Source organism: Microcebus murinus, chromosome 26 (assembly GCF_040939455.1).
Source record: "Microcebus murinus isolate Inina chromosome 26, M.murinus_Inina_mat1.0, whole genome shotgun sequence".
Taxonomy (NCBI): domain Eukaryota; kingdom Metazoa; phylum Chordata; class Mammalia; order Primates; family Cheirogaleidae; genus Microcebus; species Microcebus murinus.
The window spans coordinates 14,036,500-14,054,872 of NC_134129.1; the positions used below are offsets into that span (position 1 = coordinate 14,036,500).

General features: G+C 45.9%; 1 protein-coding gene across 3 annotated transcripts in view; it reads right to left on the reverse strand.

Annotated features, from left to right (window-relative positions):
• Positions 1–18,373, reverse strand: part of CRACD (capping protein inhibiting regulator of actin dynamics) — a 211,424-nt gene that overhangs the window by 19,115 nt on the left and 173,936 nt on the right. For 2 of the 3 annotated variants that reach the window (XM_020285294.2, XM_075997892.1), the window contains exons 5-6: positions 8,938–9,073; positions 1,791–1,955 (exon numbers count right to left, since the gene is read on the reverse strand). In XM_020285294.2, coding sequence (XP_020140883.2) covers positions 1,791–1,955; positions 8,938–9,057 — 285 coding nt within the window. In that variant the 5' untranslated portion in view covers positions 9,058–9,073. Of the gene's footprint in view, positions 1–1,790; positions 1,956–6,859; positions 6,882–8,937; positions 9,074–18,373 lie in introns of those variants that run through there. The other variant, XM_012758235.2, reaches the window with a different exon arrangement.

The window sequence follows — 18,373 nt, forward strand, 5'->3', positions numbered from 1 at the left end:
TTATGAGATCATCTGGGACAGCGCAGGCACTTGCTTCAGGCCTCAGGCGACCCCGCACCACGGCCATGGCCGTCGCTGCTGCCGAGCGCTGGAGACGCTGGGACGCCCGTTTCTGGCCCCATCCTGCTTCAGCCCCACACCAAGGGCGTCAACGTGTGGCTGCCAGGGGCACCAGGCCAGGCCTTAGGCAGAGATGGGCAGCAGAGGGCCCACCCTTCTTCACTTCTCTGTCTCACGTTCCTCTGCAAACTGCTTCTCTGTCTCTCTTTTTTTTTTTTTTGAGACAGAGTCTCACTCACTCTGTCGCCCAAGCTAGAGCACACTGGCCTCATCATAATAGCTCACAGCAACCTCAAACTCCTGGGCTCGAGTGCTCCTCTTGCCTCAGCCTCCCCAGTAACTGGGACTACTACTCAGGTGTGTGCCACCACGCCTGGCTAATTTCTTCTATTTTTTGTACAGATGGGGTCTCGCTCTTGCTCAGGGTGGTCTCGAACTCGTGACCACAAGTGATCCTCCCACCTCGGCCTCCCAGAGTGCTAAGATTACAGGTGTGAGCCACCACGCCCGGCTTGCTTATCTTTCTTACTACTTTTATGACATGTTAGCTGATAGCACATGATTTCTTCTAAGGCAAGCCCATTTTAATAATACCCAACAAAATTTCAGGCACTTTGCTAGGCAGAGCCGAGAGAATGGGTTTTGTGGTCTGTTTTGAGATTGGAAGCCCCTGGTACCTCACCTAGAGAATTTCTTACTCTGGCTGCTAGACTTTTGCACCTTTTCCCAGAAGAGGTCTAAGATCCTTTCTGCTGCTTTGGAAGAACCCTCTTCAGGATATGCTCAAGGTGTTTCCTTTAAAGCATCAAGAGACCAGCTTAGATGGGACGGGGCTGGAATGTGACTTTATTTCCAGCTCAGTACTCTCCAAGCCGGCCTGTCTGATGAGTTCCGTCTCACTGAGCCCTCACTGCTTTGTTTTTTCATTTCCCTTCAAATGAGTCCAACAAAGCAGGCAGTAGCCAGGTCTCAAGGAAACACAGGTGTGTGAGATCCAGTTTGTCCTCAAGAAACTCAGCACTTAGAGGTGGAGAGCGAGCAGTGTGACATGGACACAGAGATGGGGTATAGCTGTGTGGACAGCAGTAAAGATACATGGTGAAGGCCGGGCGCGGTGGCTCACGCCTGTCATCCTAGCACTCTGGGAGGCCGAGGCGGGAGGATCACTCAAGGTCAGGAGTTCGAAACCAGCCAGAGCAAGAGCGAGACCCCGTCTCTACTAAAAATAGAAAGAAATTAATTGGCCAACTAAAAATATGTAGAAAAGATTACCCAGGCGTGGTGGCGCATGCCCATAGTCCCAGCTACTCGGGAGGCTGAGGCAGGAGGATCGCTTGAACCTGGGAGTTGGAGGTTGCTGTGAGCTAGGCTGACGCCATGGCACTCTAGCCTGGGCAACAGAGTGAGACTCTGTCTTGAAAAAAAAGGCACACAGTGAAGGCACAGAGGAGGAGATAACACAGCTTGGGGTGAGGTCAGGGAGGGCTTCCTGGAAGAGGTGAGCAGAAGCCTTGAAGGGTCAGTGGAAGGCCCTGGGAGGAGCACGTGCAAAGGGCATGTCTCCTCGTCCTCCTCTTCCTCCTCATTGTCTCTAGGTCGGGACACCTGCCCAGGAAGTGCCCTCTAGCCTTCTCCCACGTTCTCCCCGCACTACAGACCCCAGGGTCACGGATGCCCGACACCCTGCCCTGGCTTGTTGGTGACGCAGTCGTTCCCTGCGGGAGACTTACTTTGTTCTCAGTGTCTGAGAGGACGATGTCCTGCTGGGTCACAATTTCCATGGGACTGGTCAGGAGCAGATCCTCTTCTAAGCCGGCCTCCCCACTGCCCGCCTTCTTCATGGGAACGGCGTTGGGCGGCCGCTGCCCAAACTTGATATTCTTGCCCAGCTGTTGCTGGTGAGAAACAGAAGGAAGACGGTCGGAAGCAGTGCAGCAGCCAGGTCTCCCCGCATAGCTGGTGAGCGCCGAGGCATACGCTGGGCACAGCCCATCTCTGCACTCAACGCCATGCCGGGAAACCGCGATGCCGGCCCCGAATCAGTGAATTTGTTTTCCACCTTCTTTGCTTTTCCTTTCCCACCTTCGAGCCATGAGCTTTCTCAAGCAGACACCTCTTTGATGGAGATGTCAACATTTTCCAGTGGGTACAGAGACCACGTTTCTGAGCCAAAAGTTGGGATATGTTATGACAAAATTATTTGATTCACCTACACATATGTTTATATGAAAAGTCTTTTAAAAGTATGAAAAAAAATTGTGTAGAAAACAGTCACACGAAATGTAGGAACCCCGGGGGGGAAAAGCAAGACCCTTAGGGTTAGTGCAAGCGAACTCAACAGCAAGGTTTGTACTTCTGCGACCTCCCTCGCCAGCCCCCAGCTGGAGACCCCCCCCACCCAACGCTGGGTCACTGCCAAGGCGAAGAAGGCCCCGGGGCCAGCAAGTCTTCCCATAATTAATGCTGAAATCATGTCAGGGACAGGAACAATCCGGACTTCTCTTTGCCCTGCTGCAGCCACCCAACCGAGAGAGAGGGGACCAAAGGAACCAAGTGGGGCCAAGGGCCAAGAAAGGACTGATTGGTGGTGGGTGGTAGCTAAGAGGAGAAGGGGAAGGGAGGGGGAAATGGGGCAGAAATTAGAAAGGTAAATAGTATTTCGAATTAGAGAAATGCCAGATTAGAAAAGAAAAAAAAAAATGTCTCCAAAAGTTGCCCAATGTCCCCTTGGGGGCAAAGCTGCCACAGCTGAGAACCACCGCTGTAGATCTTGCTTTCACAGTCCTTATATGCCTCAAAAAATGCATTCTCTCATATTTATCTTTAATCTGGCTAGTATTTATCCCACAGAGCTGCAAAGAGCCTTAGCAATCACCTACTCCAAAGCCCTTTGCAAAAAAAGTCAGAGGTCCAGTGTGGAGAGTGACTGACCCAAGCTTATAAAAAAACGAGTGGCCCAAAAGGAATCTGAACTCGGGTCATGTAAAATCGCATTCAGCATTATTTTCATTGCACTCCACTGGTTCTCATATATTTGGCATCAGACTTCCTTCTAACAGGGGCAGAAATGAAGAAATGATGCCGCATTTTTCATCCTTCAGGGAAACACCTCTTCTCCCTTTGAACTCGAGGGTACCAAATCCACCCACCCTGCCCAGCTGCCCTTCAGCCTTGCAGAGTGGGCAGTGAGACCGCAGAGACATGACAGAGATGAGCCCAAGAGGCCCCTGCCCACACCCCCCGGGGACCCCAGCATGCCAGGTGAGGGGCACAGCAAGTCAAGGGCTTCTATTGGGTCCGCTGGCATTTCAGCCTGAGCCTGGCTGCCCGGCCCCACGGGAAGGGAGCGCACATGGAAAGCTCGCGTTCAGCCGGAGAGGGGTGCGGGGAGGAGAAGGCTGGAAAAGGGCGTCTTCTAAAAACAAGTGCAGCAGGAAGCAGCAGTTAGTTGTCTACTCTAAGCACATCCGTAAGCAGGCGCAGCGGGGACAGCCGATGGATGCAGTGAGACAAGAAGACATGAAGGAACAAGGTCACAGGCCCGTGTCACTCTGCAGCCTTCGGGGAGAGGGGTGGGGACCCGGGCAGAAGAGGTGGGGATGGTTTCTGTGTGCTCCCAGCCTAGCCTTCAGGAGTGACAAGTGGCCAAGGGCTGGAAATTGTCCTGCATCCCTGGATTGAGACGTGTTGGCAAGGCCTGCCGGTTACCGATGCCCCCCCATGACTGAGATGCTAATTCCTTAATGAGCTTCCAAGCAGAGCGTGGCCTAACGCTCTGGTGCCATTTCATTAGGATTGTTGCCACCGTCACAGAAAAGAATGGATACAGTGATGCTTTCCTTCATTCAGGCCCTTCACAGAATACTTATGTTGGTCCATATTGATACTTAAGCAACAAAAAAGAATAAGGCAAAATGTAACCACAGTCTAGGATGAAATAAAGTCCAAAGATGGGGTGACTTGTGACCACAAATGGAGAAGAAAAGACAATGTGGGAAGAAAAATAAATACATAAATGGAATAAAAACAGAGACAAAAAGGTAGGTACTTAGAGATGGAAATAGAAAGAGCAATGTTAAGACATGAAGTTGAGAGTTCAAGAAAAGAGGCGACTTGAGGGGGAGGTGCAGGGGACAGAGGGAATACACAGGGGCCAGGGAGAGCTGTGGGCCACCCGCAGTTTCACCGGCTGGGGGGCGTGGAAGGGCGGAGGGAGGAGACGAGGGACAGGGACAGAGGGGATGAGAATGTGTGTGTCTATCAGGGGGCTGATTGGTGGCACAGATGTGTTCTTCCCGGCAAAAGAAACACAATGCTGTTGCCTTCCAGACTGAAAATGTGCATCTTAGTGAAGCAGCTGACTTGAAACCCACCCTCCCTACTGAAATCCCGCCCCCCACCCCCAGAAAAAATAAAGTCTGCTGGTGTCTGGGGAACTTGGGTGGAGGAAATGAGATGGAGGAGGGGAGTGGTGGCCACGGCCAGGAGTAGGGCTACAGTCTCTGACCAGACAAGGAACTGTCTCCCAGACACGCCCTGCAGCTGTCGGGAAGAGACGGGGGACTGGGCCACGGCAGGACTCAGGGTCCAATGCCGTGGTGACTGATCCTCAGGCACCCAAGGACAGGGCCTCCGGGGACAAGGCCTTCACACCTACCAGCTCGCCCTGCGGTTCCTCCTCTGAGCGCTTCCTCCAGCTGACTCAAAGGAGAGCAGGCCCTTGTCACATTTTGTGCAATTTAGGGACAGTTAAAAGGTGACTGCTCAAACCTATCTGGCCATCTCAGGTGTCACGTGAATTGAATACACAGATAAATGCGGCTTTTGTTACTTTAATTCTGCCCACTATTCAGGCATTGTCATGAGAGGAACTAAGATATAAACAATCACTGAAAAGCAGACTGTTAAGATGAGCTGGCCCTTAAGTTTTCAGAGAGAGAAACTACCATTTTTTTTTTATCCGATATGCTGGGGGCTCTTTCTTTATACACACCGCAATTATAGTTGAGAGTGGCGAGGGGAAGCTGGCGCCTATACTGACACTCCACGTTCCTGGTGGCTGTGAATGGAGTTACTGTTAAGCCTGGAATGTGAGCTAAAAGAAACTATATTTTATTCACTCAAATAGGGCCATTTTGTTGTACTATGGAATGCGGGAGAATGACGCTACAGGAATGCACATCCATATTTATAAGGCTGGTTCCTGTGGTGTGCAAATGCCAAGCACATCATATTCTGCAGCCCTCTCGCTGCAAGTGTCTCGATTTTACCAGATCTTTCCCAGCCATTCTTCAGACTAAGTCTGTAAGAGCGATGCAGAAATAAAAATAAAGTTGCTGTCTTCCTGAGCAAACTAGATACTTCCATAGTTAAAGTGAATCTAAAAAAAAAAAAAGAAAAGAACAGAACAGAAAAAGAAAAAGCATATGTAGATGGAAAGACACTTTTGCTCTAGGAAGAAGTGGCCAAGAGAAGGTGTTTATTCTTTGTGTCCGTGACAGCTGCATTAGGTGTCAACATCCTCAGATATATGAGTTTGACATTTGTAAGTGACATCCGGCTGAGCAGGAGGGACTAGCTACTGAGCGTGGAGATTTTCCCTCCCATGCCAAATACTCGTTGGCACAAAGAGACTAAGCATTTCCCGGCCAAGGTGTGGCATGATTCTAAAAATGACCTGCAGGCTTACACTGTGGTAGCCCTGAGTTTTATCATCAGTTAGTGCACGCCTCACAGCCCGGTCTTATCTCAGACAAACAGGCACCCTCCCTAATCCATGCTCTGGGCAGCTGTAGGAAATGTCAAGGTCACGGTAGCCCAAGTGCAATGAGGTGCAAAGCTTCTGAAGCCATGCGTGCTACAGCAGGTGAACAGTGTCTCTGGGCAGATCGCAGATTTTAAGAACCTGGGGGGGCCCTTCCGATCGCCTGTCACGGGCATCCCCTTGCTTTTCAGGTGGGGAAAGCGTCAGAGAGGTTAAATGGCTTCGCTAAGGCCACACAGCTAGGTGGTGGTAGCTTTTTATTTCACTGCATTCCCCCACTCAAACAAGTGGTACTCATGCTACCAGCCACGGAGCAACGGACTTGCTATGTGCAGGGTCCTCAAAAGGAAGCCATGGTTGATTTTGCTCCTATAACTGTCCTGTATGTTAAAATTTGTTCTCACTATGCACACGTATTATTTTTATGCTCAGAAAAAAATATGTAACTTTTCTTTGGACAGGTTCAATATTTTGGGGAGATTGGGGCAGGTGGTAGATTCACATATTCAGGAAAGGGCAGGCTGATTTATGCTGTGTTCGGTCATTCTGCAGCCCGTGGGGCGATTCAGGGCAGTTCTCGGTGAGGTGACTACGTGTGAACACTAGAGGGCGACCTTTCCAAAGGCAGTCGCTACAGACACTCTCCCTTGGGGTTCCAGGGGGCTGGAGAGTTTCCTAAGCCACAGAGAAAAATGTTTTGTTGTGTTTTTTGAATGGCATGCCAGGAGAAATCTCATTTCCAAAAGAATCTCTAATACTGGTGGGTAATCAGCTTGCCAGGAGATTCGCTGTCAAATAGGTGTTATCCATTATGTTCCTCTTTTTAAAAATAAACATACACACATACACAGAGACAATTCCAGACATAAAAACACACATGCCTCTGACACAATTAAACTCTCTCATTCCATGCTGGCGTCTACAAGGGGCGGTCTTTTGGGCTGCTTACTAAGCATCAATCCCAGCATAACGTTGTCATGGAAAAATGCAAAGCATTCATGCAAGTTAATAAAGTTGCTACTATTTCTGACTTACCAGGAACATACTGCTTAGTCGACTGAAAAATAAAGCACAGTCCTTTGGGGGTGATACGGTTATATCTTAGGTCTCTCCCAAAATCACATTTTCTGTGCTAATAGTCCCCACTTCCCTCCTCCAAGAGCAAACAAAGCCTCTTACAAATTTTCAAAACCATAACATCAGGGCTGAAAGGAAGCTTGTGAACCCATGCAGCAGAAGCAGAATTAGGCAGACCTCACGGGAGTCGATATTGTCAAAATGAGAGCAGGCAAATTAAACAGCTATTCCGCTTTACTCACAGTTTACTGCTTGTGTTTATGGAACTGTCGCTTCAAGGAAGTTAGTCGTTTAACATTTTATTAATTATGAGACCAGACTCTTGAAAACCATGCCTTATGTTAGCAGAAATACCAGACACTCATATATTTTTATTGCGTTTCTATAACTCCAATACTGCAGAATTATTCATTGTATTTTTTTTTTTTTTTTTTTTACAAACCTAAATCTACTCTTTGGAGTAGCGGTAGCATGTGATGTGATGTTTCGGAGCAGATATCATTTAAGACAAATTATGATCTCGTTTTTTAAAGAACTCCCAGAAAGCCCTCATAAACTACAGCTGTTTTGTGGACTGAAAACCTGTGAGTCGTTCCTCTTACAAAGGGGCTATGAGGGGCCAGGGGAGGAGAACTTCTTAGGAATAATATTCCAGGAATCAAAAGACTTAAAAAAAAAAAGGAGGGTCAAGGTGGTCTTTGGCCATCACAATCCTCCCCTCCCGTCCCCTCCATGGGAAGTGACAGCTCACTTTTCCTTCTGAGTCTACAGAAAGTGTTACAAGCACAGCCAGACAGAACCCAGAGTGGAGCCCGCTTAGGAAATGCTGGGATGGGAGGGACGTGCCTGGGTGGGATCTGAGGGCAAGGCCGTGGCCTCGGCTGTAGTGGCAGCACCTAGGCAAGGTGGCCGTGGTGGTGCTGGGGTGTTGGCTACCTCCCCGATTGCCATCTGCTACATTCAGCTGAGTGTGGAATGTGTGACCGAACACATGTTCCACAAAACACCCCCAAATACACAGAAACAAGAACATCCTCAAGAAGATAGAGAATTTTCTTTTGGGTACAATGTTTCATCGTACCAGTAGGTACTGAGGCCAGCTGTTCCTTTTTTCTTTCTGCTCATTCATTCATTCATTTAATCCTTCCTGGTTATGGACATTATAGACAGATGGAAATCAGCAGCCTCCAAGCACGCTCCCCTTGGAGAAGTGCTGGCTTAGGCATTGCTTTGGGTGAGAGAATTTCACCAAGCAACTGGTCAAACCTACAAAGGCGGACCCTAAGTGTCTTTGCTCTTCTTGCTTTTCCTGGATTTCACATTCTTTCTTTTTTTTTTTTTTTCAAGACAGGGTCTCACTATGTTGCCCAGGCTGGTCTGTTCTCAAACTGCTGGACCCAAGCAATCCTTCCACCTCAGCCTCTTGAGTACCTGGCATTACAGGTGTGTGCCTGGCTGGGACTCCTGTTATTCCAAGCACATTTGGTGAAGACTCATTAACTATATTTTCATTGTTAGGGGGTTGCCACCGGAGTCAATTCTAGGTAAGAAAGCTGCCCCACTCTGCAGAGCGAACAGGAGGAAAGTTTAAGAGCTTTGCAGTCCTTTGAGAGAGGTGGCTTGGGGAGCCCAGATTTATAAACCGTAGAAAAATAACGAGTCTCACCATTCACTGTCCCATTACGGAGACTTGGAAATTAAGTATGTGCTGTGCCTAATGGTTTGACCTCTCTCCTCCCATCCTGTAGTTTCTCTTGGGTATTTGTTCCCATGTCCAGTCAAAAGTGAGGGAACAATTTGAGAGAAAAGGAGAGAGTGTGTCACTCAGGCGGGGACCCTGGTGACAATGTCCCTCTCATGGGTGGACAGGAGGCTTCCAGAGAAGCAAGTCAGGTTCAAGAAAGCAGGAGTTCTCACCAGGAGTGACCCCTGACCTCCTAGCCCATGACTCAAGGCCACACTAGGGTTTGTTCCCAGTCCCCTCCGCAGCCGGGCCCCTCCTACGGCTCTGACCTTCCAGGCTCAAGCTGTCTTACCTGAAGAGTTTTGACTTTGCCCAGGATGTTGTCCTGTGACATTGCTTGAACTGTCTGCTCACTTTCTGCTCCCCCATCAGGGATAAAAATACTGTCATGAGAAAACGCCCGGGTTCCCATAGAATAGTTGAAGGACCTGGAATGCAAATCATGTGCTTCATTTTATTAGGATGATAACATTCCTTTTGGCAATTCAGTTTTCTCTTCTCCCTGATTCCAGGGACTCCACCCACACATTCCCCGTCTTGTTCAGCAAGCACTTCCAGCTTTGTGTCCCTTTCTGCCAGGGGTCAGCCAAGTAGCTGGGTAGACAAAAGGGGCCCACCGGAACAGGGGGGCATGGCTCTTAACACACCCCTAACTCCGAGCCACTCATGGAGAGAACGCAAGACAGTCATTTACCGGTGTAGGACCCAGGACAGAAGGGACAGCAGAACCTTTAACTGGAGGACCCTTTCTCCAGCTGAGCTGTCACTATCAGTTTTGTCCCAGTAAGTCTTGCCAACCTGCATTTCTTAAGGAACACCCAAATCTAGATGTAAGAGGCAAGGGCTTCTTTCTTTTAGAATACAACCAAATTGGAAGAAAGATACACACATCAAAAACAAAGCCCTTTAAAGAGTACTAAAATTGTTGATGAGGACTATAAATGCTTTAGGAATTCAGAGAAAGGGGGAGAAATCTGTGTTAGGGCCATCCTGATAGGCGTTGTATATATTGAATACATTTTTTTTTTTTTACACAGAGTCTCACTCTGTTGCCCGGGCTAGAGTGCCGTGGCGTCAGCCTAGCTCACAGCAACCTCAAACTCCTGGGCTCAAGCAATCCTCCTGCCTCAACCTCCCAAGTAGCTGGGACTACAGGCATGCGCCATCATGCTCCGCTAATTTTTTCTATATATTTTTTAGTTGGCCAATTAATTTCTTTCTATTTATAGTACAGACCGGTCTTACTCTTGCTGAGGCTGGTTTTGAACTCCTGAACTTGAGCAATCCTCCCACCTTGGCCTCCCAGAGTGCTAGGATTACGGGGGGGGGGGGGGGGGGGGGGCCTCCGTGCCTGGCCAATTGAATACCTTTCAAAGTGGCCGGTACCTAACAAAAAATACTTCTTAGTTCAAGAGTTATCCTTTGAGGAAATAAAAAAAAAAAAAAAAAAAAAAACAATGGCACCAAACAGAAACATTTGATGGAATGGTCAGGTCAGAAAATGAGTAAAATAAGGAAGTGTTAAAATTAAAAAAAAAAAAAAAAAGAGTTATCCTTTGAGGAAGTCTGACTTCCTTCTGCCTGACGGTGAGGTAGAAGCAATGTGAAGGCCGGGCAAGGTGGCTCACGCCTGTAATCCTAGCACTCTGGGAGGCTGAGGCGGGTGGATTGCTCAAGGTCAGGAGTTCGAAACCAGCCTGAGCAAGATCCCATCTCTACCAAAAATAGAAAGAAATTAATTGACCAACTAAAAATCTATATACAAAAAATTATCCAAGGCATGGTGGTGCATGCCTGTAGTCCCAGCTACTCGGGAGGCTGAGGCAGGAGGATCGCTTGAGCCCAGGAGATTGAGGTTGCTGTGAGCTAGGCTGACGCCACGGCACTCACTCTAGCCTGGGCAACAAAGCGAGACTCCGTCTCAAAAAAAAAAGCAGCAGCAGCAGCAATGTGAAATGCAGAGGTAGGAAGCAGGAGCAAACTGTTCCTTCCTTGATCTTAGAAACTAACTGATCCCCGGGAACGCATACACACTGAGGCCGCTAGCTCCTCCCGGGGGCAGGAAGAGCGGCGTGCCCTCCCCAAGGCAAGGCGGGCACGCTTCCACGATGCCAGGCAACACAGGTGGCACTCGGAGGGCTGAGAGCACCACCTCGCCCCTCCCCTCCCCAGAAAGCTCCAGCGGGAGCTTTTCCCGGTGATCAAGCCCATAAGAGAACAGCCAGCACTGGGGGCAGCTGCTTCCAGGGGTTGCTTCTGAGCTGAGTGACAGAAGGCAGCACGCAGGGTCCCCAGGCAGCTGGACTTGTCACCTGCCAGGTCTGGACCCGGTTGGGAAGACATTACCACATTGTATCATCTAATATGCTGGATTACAGGCAGCATGGTCAACAACAACAACAACAACAAAGTGTGAAGTTTAGAAACAAAAGACTTGGACCTCAGCCTCCTGGCTGTGTGATCTTAGGCGATAAAAACGATTATTATAACCACCAACCCTTAGTTTGATGAAAACGCTTCGTGGGGAGTTTGACTTTCATTAGCTCATTTAATCTTCATCACCACCATCTTGTGCCAGATGAAACGCAAGGGTAAATAACCCTTCCTAACGCCATCCGAACTGAAGCAGTATTAATAGAGAAGCTCAACTCGGCTCTGCCGAACACAACCCTACGCCAGCTGGCGACGTGTTCGAAAGCGGCGGCAGATCTGAGAGTATTGCCACCATGAGTGACACGGGGGATGGGAGGGGAAGGCGGGATACAAATGGGCCAGTTAAAATTACGAAATAGCCGGGCGCGGTGGCTCACGCCTGTAATCCTAGCTCTCTGGGAGGCCGAGGCGGGCGGATTGCTCGAGGTCAGGAGTTCGAAACCAGCCTGAGCAAGAGCGAGACCCTGTCTCTACTATAAATAGAAAGAAATTAATTGGCCAACTAATATATATAGAAAAAATTAGCCGGGCATGGTGGCGCATGCCTGTAGTCCCAGCTACTCGGGAGGCTGAGGCAGAAGGATCACTTGAGCCCAGGAGTTTGAGGTTGCTGTGAGCTCGGCTGACGCCACGGCACTCACTCTAGCCTAGGCAACAAAGTGAGACTCTGTCTCAAAAAAAAAAAAAAAAATTACGAAATAGCCAGAATAATGGGTAAGCCTTGAGGTAAACGACACAGGACCCCACGTAACAGCAACTCGCTTTATGAAATTGGAGGTGGTGTTTTAAGAAATATGAAGGGACATTAAATATGTCATTATCTCCCTGTTCTCAGAGAATCTGAGACCCATGTCACAAACTGAGCTTCCAGGTTCACCTAAAAATGTTATGAAATATGCTTTTCACTCAAAAGTTATGAAATCAAACCTTTCAATATTCTCTGTCTAAATTTCTCTCTCAGCCTCCTGGTTATGATTCAGATGAGAGAAGAGTTGTAAATGACTTCGTTTCTACCCGGTGTTTTTCTGCAAAGGGCTTATAGACATGTACAGGTTCTCAAATATTCGTGTAAGCATATACATGCCCACGAACATGTCCATTTTAGATGCTTAATAAATGTTTACTAGTTCCTCGAAGTTGTGTGTACAGAACACACCAGCCCTAGGCTAAGTTCCACTCCAACCTCAGAGTCAATCTGGACTGAGACATGAAGTTCACTGCCCTGTTCCCATTATTTTTTCCACGTAGGCTAAGAATTGACACTCTCCTGCTCTTCCCTGTTGCCCCAAATGGTCCTTAAATTGATGTCCACTCATCACCCACTTCCAGATGATCATATTGAAAAATAGAGAAAACAAATTGTAATAGCAGTAGTAGTAATCATAGTATAGTATAATAATAGTGGTAGTCACAGTGATAACATCGATTCTAGCTAAATGTTAAAAAGGTTGCATATGTGCTGACCTTTTTAAACATAACATCTAAATCCTTTTGATATATAATACCTAAGCCTTACGTGGTAAGCACTATTTTATTTTTATTTTTTTTTTTTTAAGCCTCTAAACATTTGGCAATAAGCACTATTTTAAAGCCTATTTTATACAAGGAAACTAAGGCTCAAAGACAGCGAATAATCTTCCGTAAATTAAATCACTGCCCATATGTGAATTTGTTTCTGGCCTCTGTTCCTTTGGTCTGCTTATCTGTTTTTACAGCAATAACCCTACACTGTCTTAATTACTGTAGCTGTTTAAGGGTTGATATCTAGTACTTTTAAGTTTTCAGCTTTGGCTTTGTGGGGTTTTTGTTTGTTTCAGGGTGGCTAATCTTGTCTCTTAGCATTTCTACATACATTTACGCACACACACACACACACACTAACACACTTTGAGATTACTTTTGGCATGGCACTGGAGCTACAGATAAAGTTTGGGCTAAGTGATGTCTTTACAATATTTAATCTATTGATTTATGAACATGAGATATCTCTTCATGTATTTAGATCATCTTTAATTTCTCTCGACATTTTGTAGTTTTCTGTATAGATGTCTTGTACATATTTTGATATATTTATTCCTACATATTTAGTATTTCTGCATTTACACCTAATTTTTGTATGTTGATCTTATAACCAGAGACTTTGCTAAGTTTATTCATTAATTATAGTAATATGACTACTGATTATTTTGGGTTCTATACATATACAATTAGGTTGTTGCCAACAAAAGATCATTTTATTTCTTCCTTTTCAATCCTACATCTTTCTGTTTTCTTTTCCTTTTTTCTCCCTCTCCCACCCCTGTTATACTGAATTAGCTAGAATCTTCATGCAAAGCTGAATGGAAATGGTGACAGTGACTTTATAATGCTCCCAAACTCAGGGAAAAAGCATTCAATACTTCACCATTAAGTATGATGTTAGCTATAAAATTTTTACTTTTTTTTTAACTTAACCACTATAAAGTTAATAGAATTTTTATAGATATGCTTATGTTACTGCTTCTTTGAAAAGACACATGATCTATCTTTTATTTATAGATGACTAAAAAAATTCTCTCTTTATCTTTGGTTTTCAGCAGTTTTACTCTGGTGTGGTTAGGTGTGAGCTTCTTTTAATTTATTCAGCTTGGGTTACAGTGTTTAACCTTTGGCCTGATGTTTTTTTTTATCAGTTTTGGAAAATATTCAGTCTTTATCTGTTAAACATTGCTTCTGCCCCATTTTCCCTCTAATCTTTCTGTGATCCTCCCATATTAGACCCTTTCACCATGAGTCATATGTCTTTTATTCTCGTTTTTGTTATCTGCCATTCTTTTTACTCAGTACAATTCAGTCTGGATATTTCTATGGACCTACCTTCTAGCTCGCTAATTCTCTCTTTAGCTATGTCCAATCTACTATTAAAACCATATATTGAGTTCTTAATTTCAGAAGGATTTTTTAGACTCAAATTTCCATTTAATTCTTTGTAATAGATTCCAGTTCTCTGATGAAATTCTCTATCTTGTCAACTATTTTCTTGACCATATTAATCACAATTATTTAAAAGGCTCTGAAACTCCAATATCTTAGTCACCTTTGGGTCTATTTCTATTATCTTGGTTTCCTTGTACTCTGTTTCTTAGATGCCTGGTAATTTTTTTTATTGAATTCCATCCATGATGCACAAAAACTTTCAGAAGCTCAGTGCTCTCCTTCCAGAGAAGATTCACCTGATCCTCTTGAAGGCAGCAAAGAGCAAAGGAGCAGATCACCTCAATCCAGTCATAAGCTGAGTGGATTCATGGCTGGTTAGTAATCTTTGTAAGGCTCAGACGGCCTCTGTTTTGTCCTTGTTTCCAGGGTATGGTCCGCAGAGAGTTTCAACTGAGAGCCTGGGTTATTTTCTAAGGTCCTTCTCCTTGGCAGACCCCGAACCCCAATGTGTGTTTTTCTAGAACATATACTGCCAAAAACTCTGTCCTGCTTTTCATTTTCAGTCTCTTTCCCTGTACAGCTTTATCAACAAATGACTCAAAAGGAAAACGGTTGCCTAGATTTGAGTTCATTCTTCTTGGGCATTCTTCTCTTCTCTTGGGCATCGTACTCCCTCTCATCCTAGTTATCTTGGCAGCTTCAAGTTCCAATTTCTGTGTTCCCAGACCCATGACACTGCTTCCAGGTCTGCTGCCTTCTCTTCCTCTTGACAGCCACTCTCAGGCTTTCCAGTCTGTTGCCCTGCACCAAGAATCCACAGTTCTTGGAGAGAAGATGGAGGAGAGAAGCAAGATGAGCAAGTTGGGCTCGATGCAATGGGCTTCCCTTTTCTACAGGCTATCATTGCTCAGGTCTGGTGCCTCAGCAGCAATCTGATGCCTTCGGACAGATGTTTTTGTTGTAATATTCTATCTGTATTTCTAGTTGTTCTTGGTGGGAGCACTGATTTGCTAGAAGCTACTTCATCACAGCTAGAAGTGGAAGTAATGACTTTTTGATATTTATTAAGTTTCTGCCACATGATACACATAATACATAAGCTACTTGTTGAAAAACCATTGTTCTTAAGATGATACTTTTCAAAGTGACCAAAAACATTTGTACCTTTTTCTTTATTATATATATATATTTTTTTTATCTCATTCTAAAGCTCTGAGAAGAAACAGCGGAGGAGAACGGTAGCTGGTTTATTGGCTACGTGAATGAACGCTCACTCGCTTATAGAACGTTCCATTTACATAATGCAAATTCACATTAAATCCTTGGCAATTTGTGTCATGTTGAATCTTTGGTAATCATGGTTACCAGTTCCAGCTCCAAACAACCCTACAATGTAGATTATATCCTTTTCTCCGAAGGGGAAGCTGAGACAAAGAGTGGGTTAAAAACGTTGCCCAAAGTTCCAGAGTATGAGGGAGGGCTGGAATGGAAGCTGAATAGCCCACGGGTGGAGACCTCAGCTTGAAACTATGTTCTAATGAACAAAGAGCATGGTGGAATCATTGTCCTTAACCAGCTGGGGACCAGAAATTACATGATTGGGAAGTGGAGGGGCAATTTACCACAAACTGCACCTTAGTGGAGTTCCTCTGGACTTCTTCAATCTCGACACGTAAAGATCTTTCACAACTGCTTGTGAGGCAGCCCAGCTCTGCCTCTCCCCCCTTCCTTTTGTTCAGAGCTGTGTGGTAACCTTCTCTTCTAACGCTGAGAACACAGGGCTGCCTCTTGATTGCAAGAAGAGATGTACAAAGAGCTCTAAAACCCCACAGATTTCTAACCTTTAACTGTAGGATTGTCAATACAGTCGTTTTAATTTCAACAAGATTTGAAGTCCAACGCAAAGCACACGTGATAAAAGCCAACTCTAGAAAGAGGATCACTTGGGAAGTTCAGAACACTGGTCTCGGAGGGACAGTCTTCATGAGCCCAGAGAAGAACCACGGCCCTGCCTCTTAGAGGCCAGGAAAATGGTCCCTTTGAACTTGGAGGTCCAAACAGCAGAAGTTCCTGGGGCCCCAGAAGGCAGTCAGGTCTCCTGTGGACAGAAAGGAGCACGGCTGCACATCTCACTTTTGTATTTCTGTCCTGGCTTTGTTGTTGTTGTCGCTGATACTATTGTCACTGGCAAAGGTTGGGCTTCCAAACACCTAATTAGGGGCTTCTAATTAGCCCAAGGAGTCTTGCCCCTTACTCTTCACTGACTCCTGTGGTTATCTTTCCAAAGGCACTGATGATAGAACAGCCAGAGGCTGCTCTTCTGGTCTTAACAAACACCTTTAATAACTGTTTAACTCCAATGCTACAATCTCTTCTTCTACCCACCTGTCTCCAGCTACACAGTGGATCCTGCCACGTGGCTACCCCTCTGTCTCAGCAAACTCAACACAAATAAAACCAAACTTACCAATTTCCCCACAAAACTCCTGTCTTTCCTATTTCTTTGTTACTATCATCTGTGCTATAGTACTTTATTTTTATTTATTTACTTTTTGTGAGACAGGGTCTCCTTCTATCACCCAGGCTGGAGTGCAATGGTGTCATCACAGCTCACTGCAACTTCCAACGCCCAGGCTCAAGCGATCCTCCTGGCTCAGCCTCTTGAGTACTCGGGACGACAGGTGCATGCCACCACGCCTGGCTAATTTTTTAATTTTTTGTAAAGATAAGGTCTCGCGTCGTGTTGCTCAGGCTGACCTCAAACTCCTGGGCTCAAGCGATCCTCTTGCCTAGGCCTCCCAAAGTGCTGGGATTCGAGGCATGAGCCACCGTGCCTGGCCTGTGCTATGTTATTTTATAAGTGAGATCGAGTCCAGGTTAGGGGGAAGATGTAGTACAAAAGACCTTCATAGGTAATAGCACCTGTCCTTTCACATTCAGAAATCCTTCAAAGCCAAGGTAGAAACCAATGAGCAGGACTGAAAATCTTGAGCTCCCAGACCCATGAGGCGCCTGACTCGCAGTTGACAGAGCTTTCCATTTTAATACCGTGATTGCAGATGTTTGCATTTCTTTGGGAACAAAGATGCTATATGAACAGTGGCTGCTGCTACATGAACTGTGACAAGACAGGAACATTAATCAAGAGGGTCCCAGTTCACCCACAGTTGAGAATCTTATAGAAAAGAGAGTGAACCAGCCTTACTTCTTCTTCTTTCCTTCTTTTTTTTTTTTTGAGACATTGTCTCACTCTGTTGCCCAGGCTAGAGTGAGTGCTGCTGCCGCAGCCTAGCTCACAGCAACCTCCAACTCCTGGGCTCAAGCAATCCTCCTGCCTCAGCCTCCAGAGTAGCTGGGACTATAGGCATGCGCTAGCATGCCAGGATAATTTTTTCTATATATTTTTAGTTGGTCAATTAATTTCTTTCTATTTTTGGTAGAGATGGGGTCTCGCTCTTGCTCAGTTTGGTCTCGAACTCCTGAGCTCAAACAATCCTCCCACCTCGGCCTCCCAGAGTGCTAGGATTACAGGCATGAGCCACTACGCCGGGCCTAGCTTTACTTCTTAAACACCAAATCTGTCAACACCAAATGGATGCCGGCCTCCATAAATCTTTTCATATTTACATAACAATGATTGAGGGTTTTTATTATGGTAAAATATACATAATATAAAATTTACCATTTTAACCATTTCTAAGTGTACAGTTCAGTGGCAAGAGTACATTTATATTATAATGAAACCACCACCAATATCCATCTCTAGAACTTTTCCACCATCCCAAACTGAAACTCCATATCCAACGATAACTCCCCAATCCTCCCTCCCCCCAACCCCTGGTAACCGCCATTCTACTTTCCCTCTCTAGGAATCTGACTATTCCAGGCACCTCCTATAAGTGGAATCAAACGATATTTGACCTTTTGAGTCCAGCTTATTTCACTTAGCACAATGTCCTCCAGGCCCAGCCAAGATGTAGTACGTGTCAGAATTTCCCTCCTTTTTGAGACTGAATGATACTCCATTGTATGTACCATTTTGTTTAAACATTCATCCATCAGTGGACATCTGGGCTGTTTCCACCTTTTGCCTATGGTGAATAACGCTGCAATGAACATGGGTGTATTAATCAAGATCTAAAAAAATATATGAACCCCCATTTCACACAGAAGACCCGGCATCACCTCGATACCCTCCACGCAAATCAAACAGTCACTATCTGTGAAGATTAGCAGACTCTTTATAGTACCAAAGAAAAAAAAAGGAGGAAGGGCAGGGACAGTAGGAGGAGGAAGGTGGGAAGAGGAGGAGGAAGTAGGGAAGAGGAGAGGGAGGAAGAAGAGAAGGATACCTTGACTTTTGCCTGAAATCACGGGGA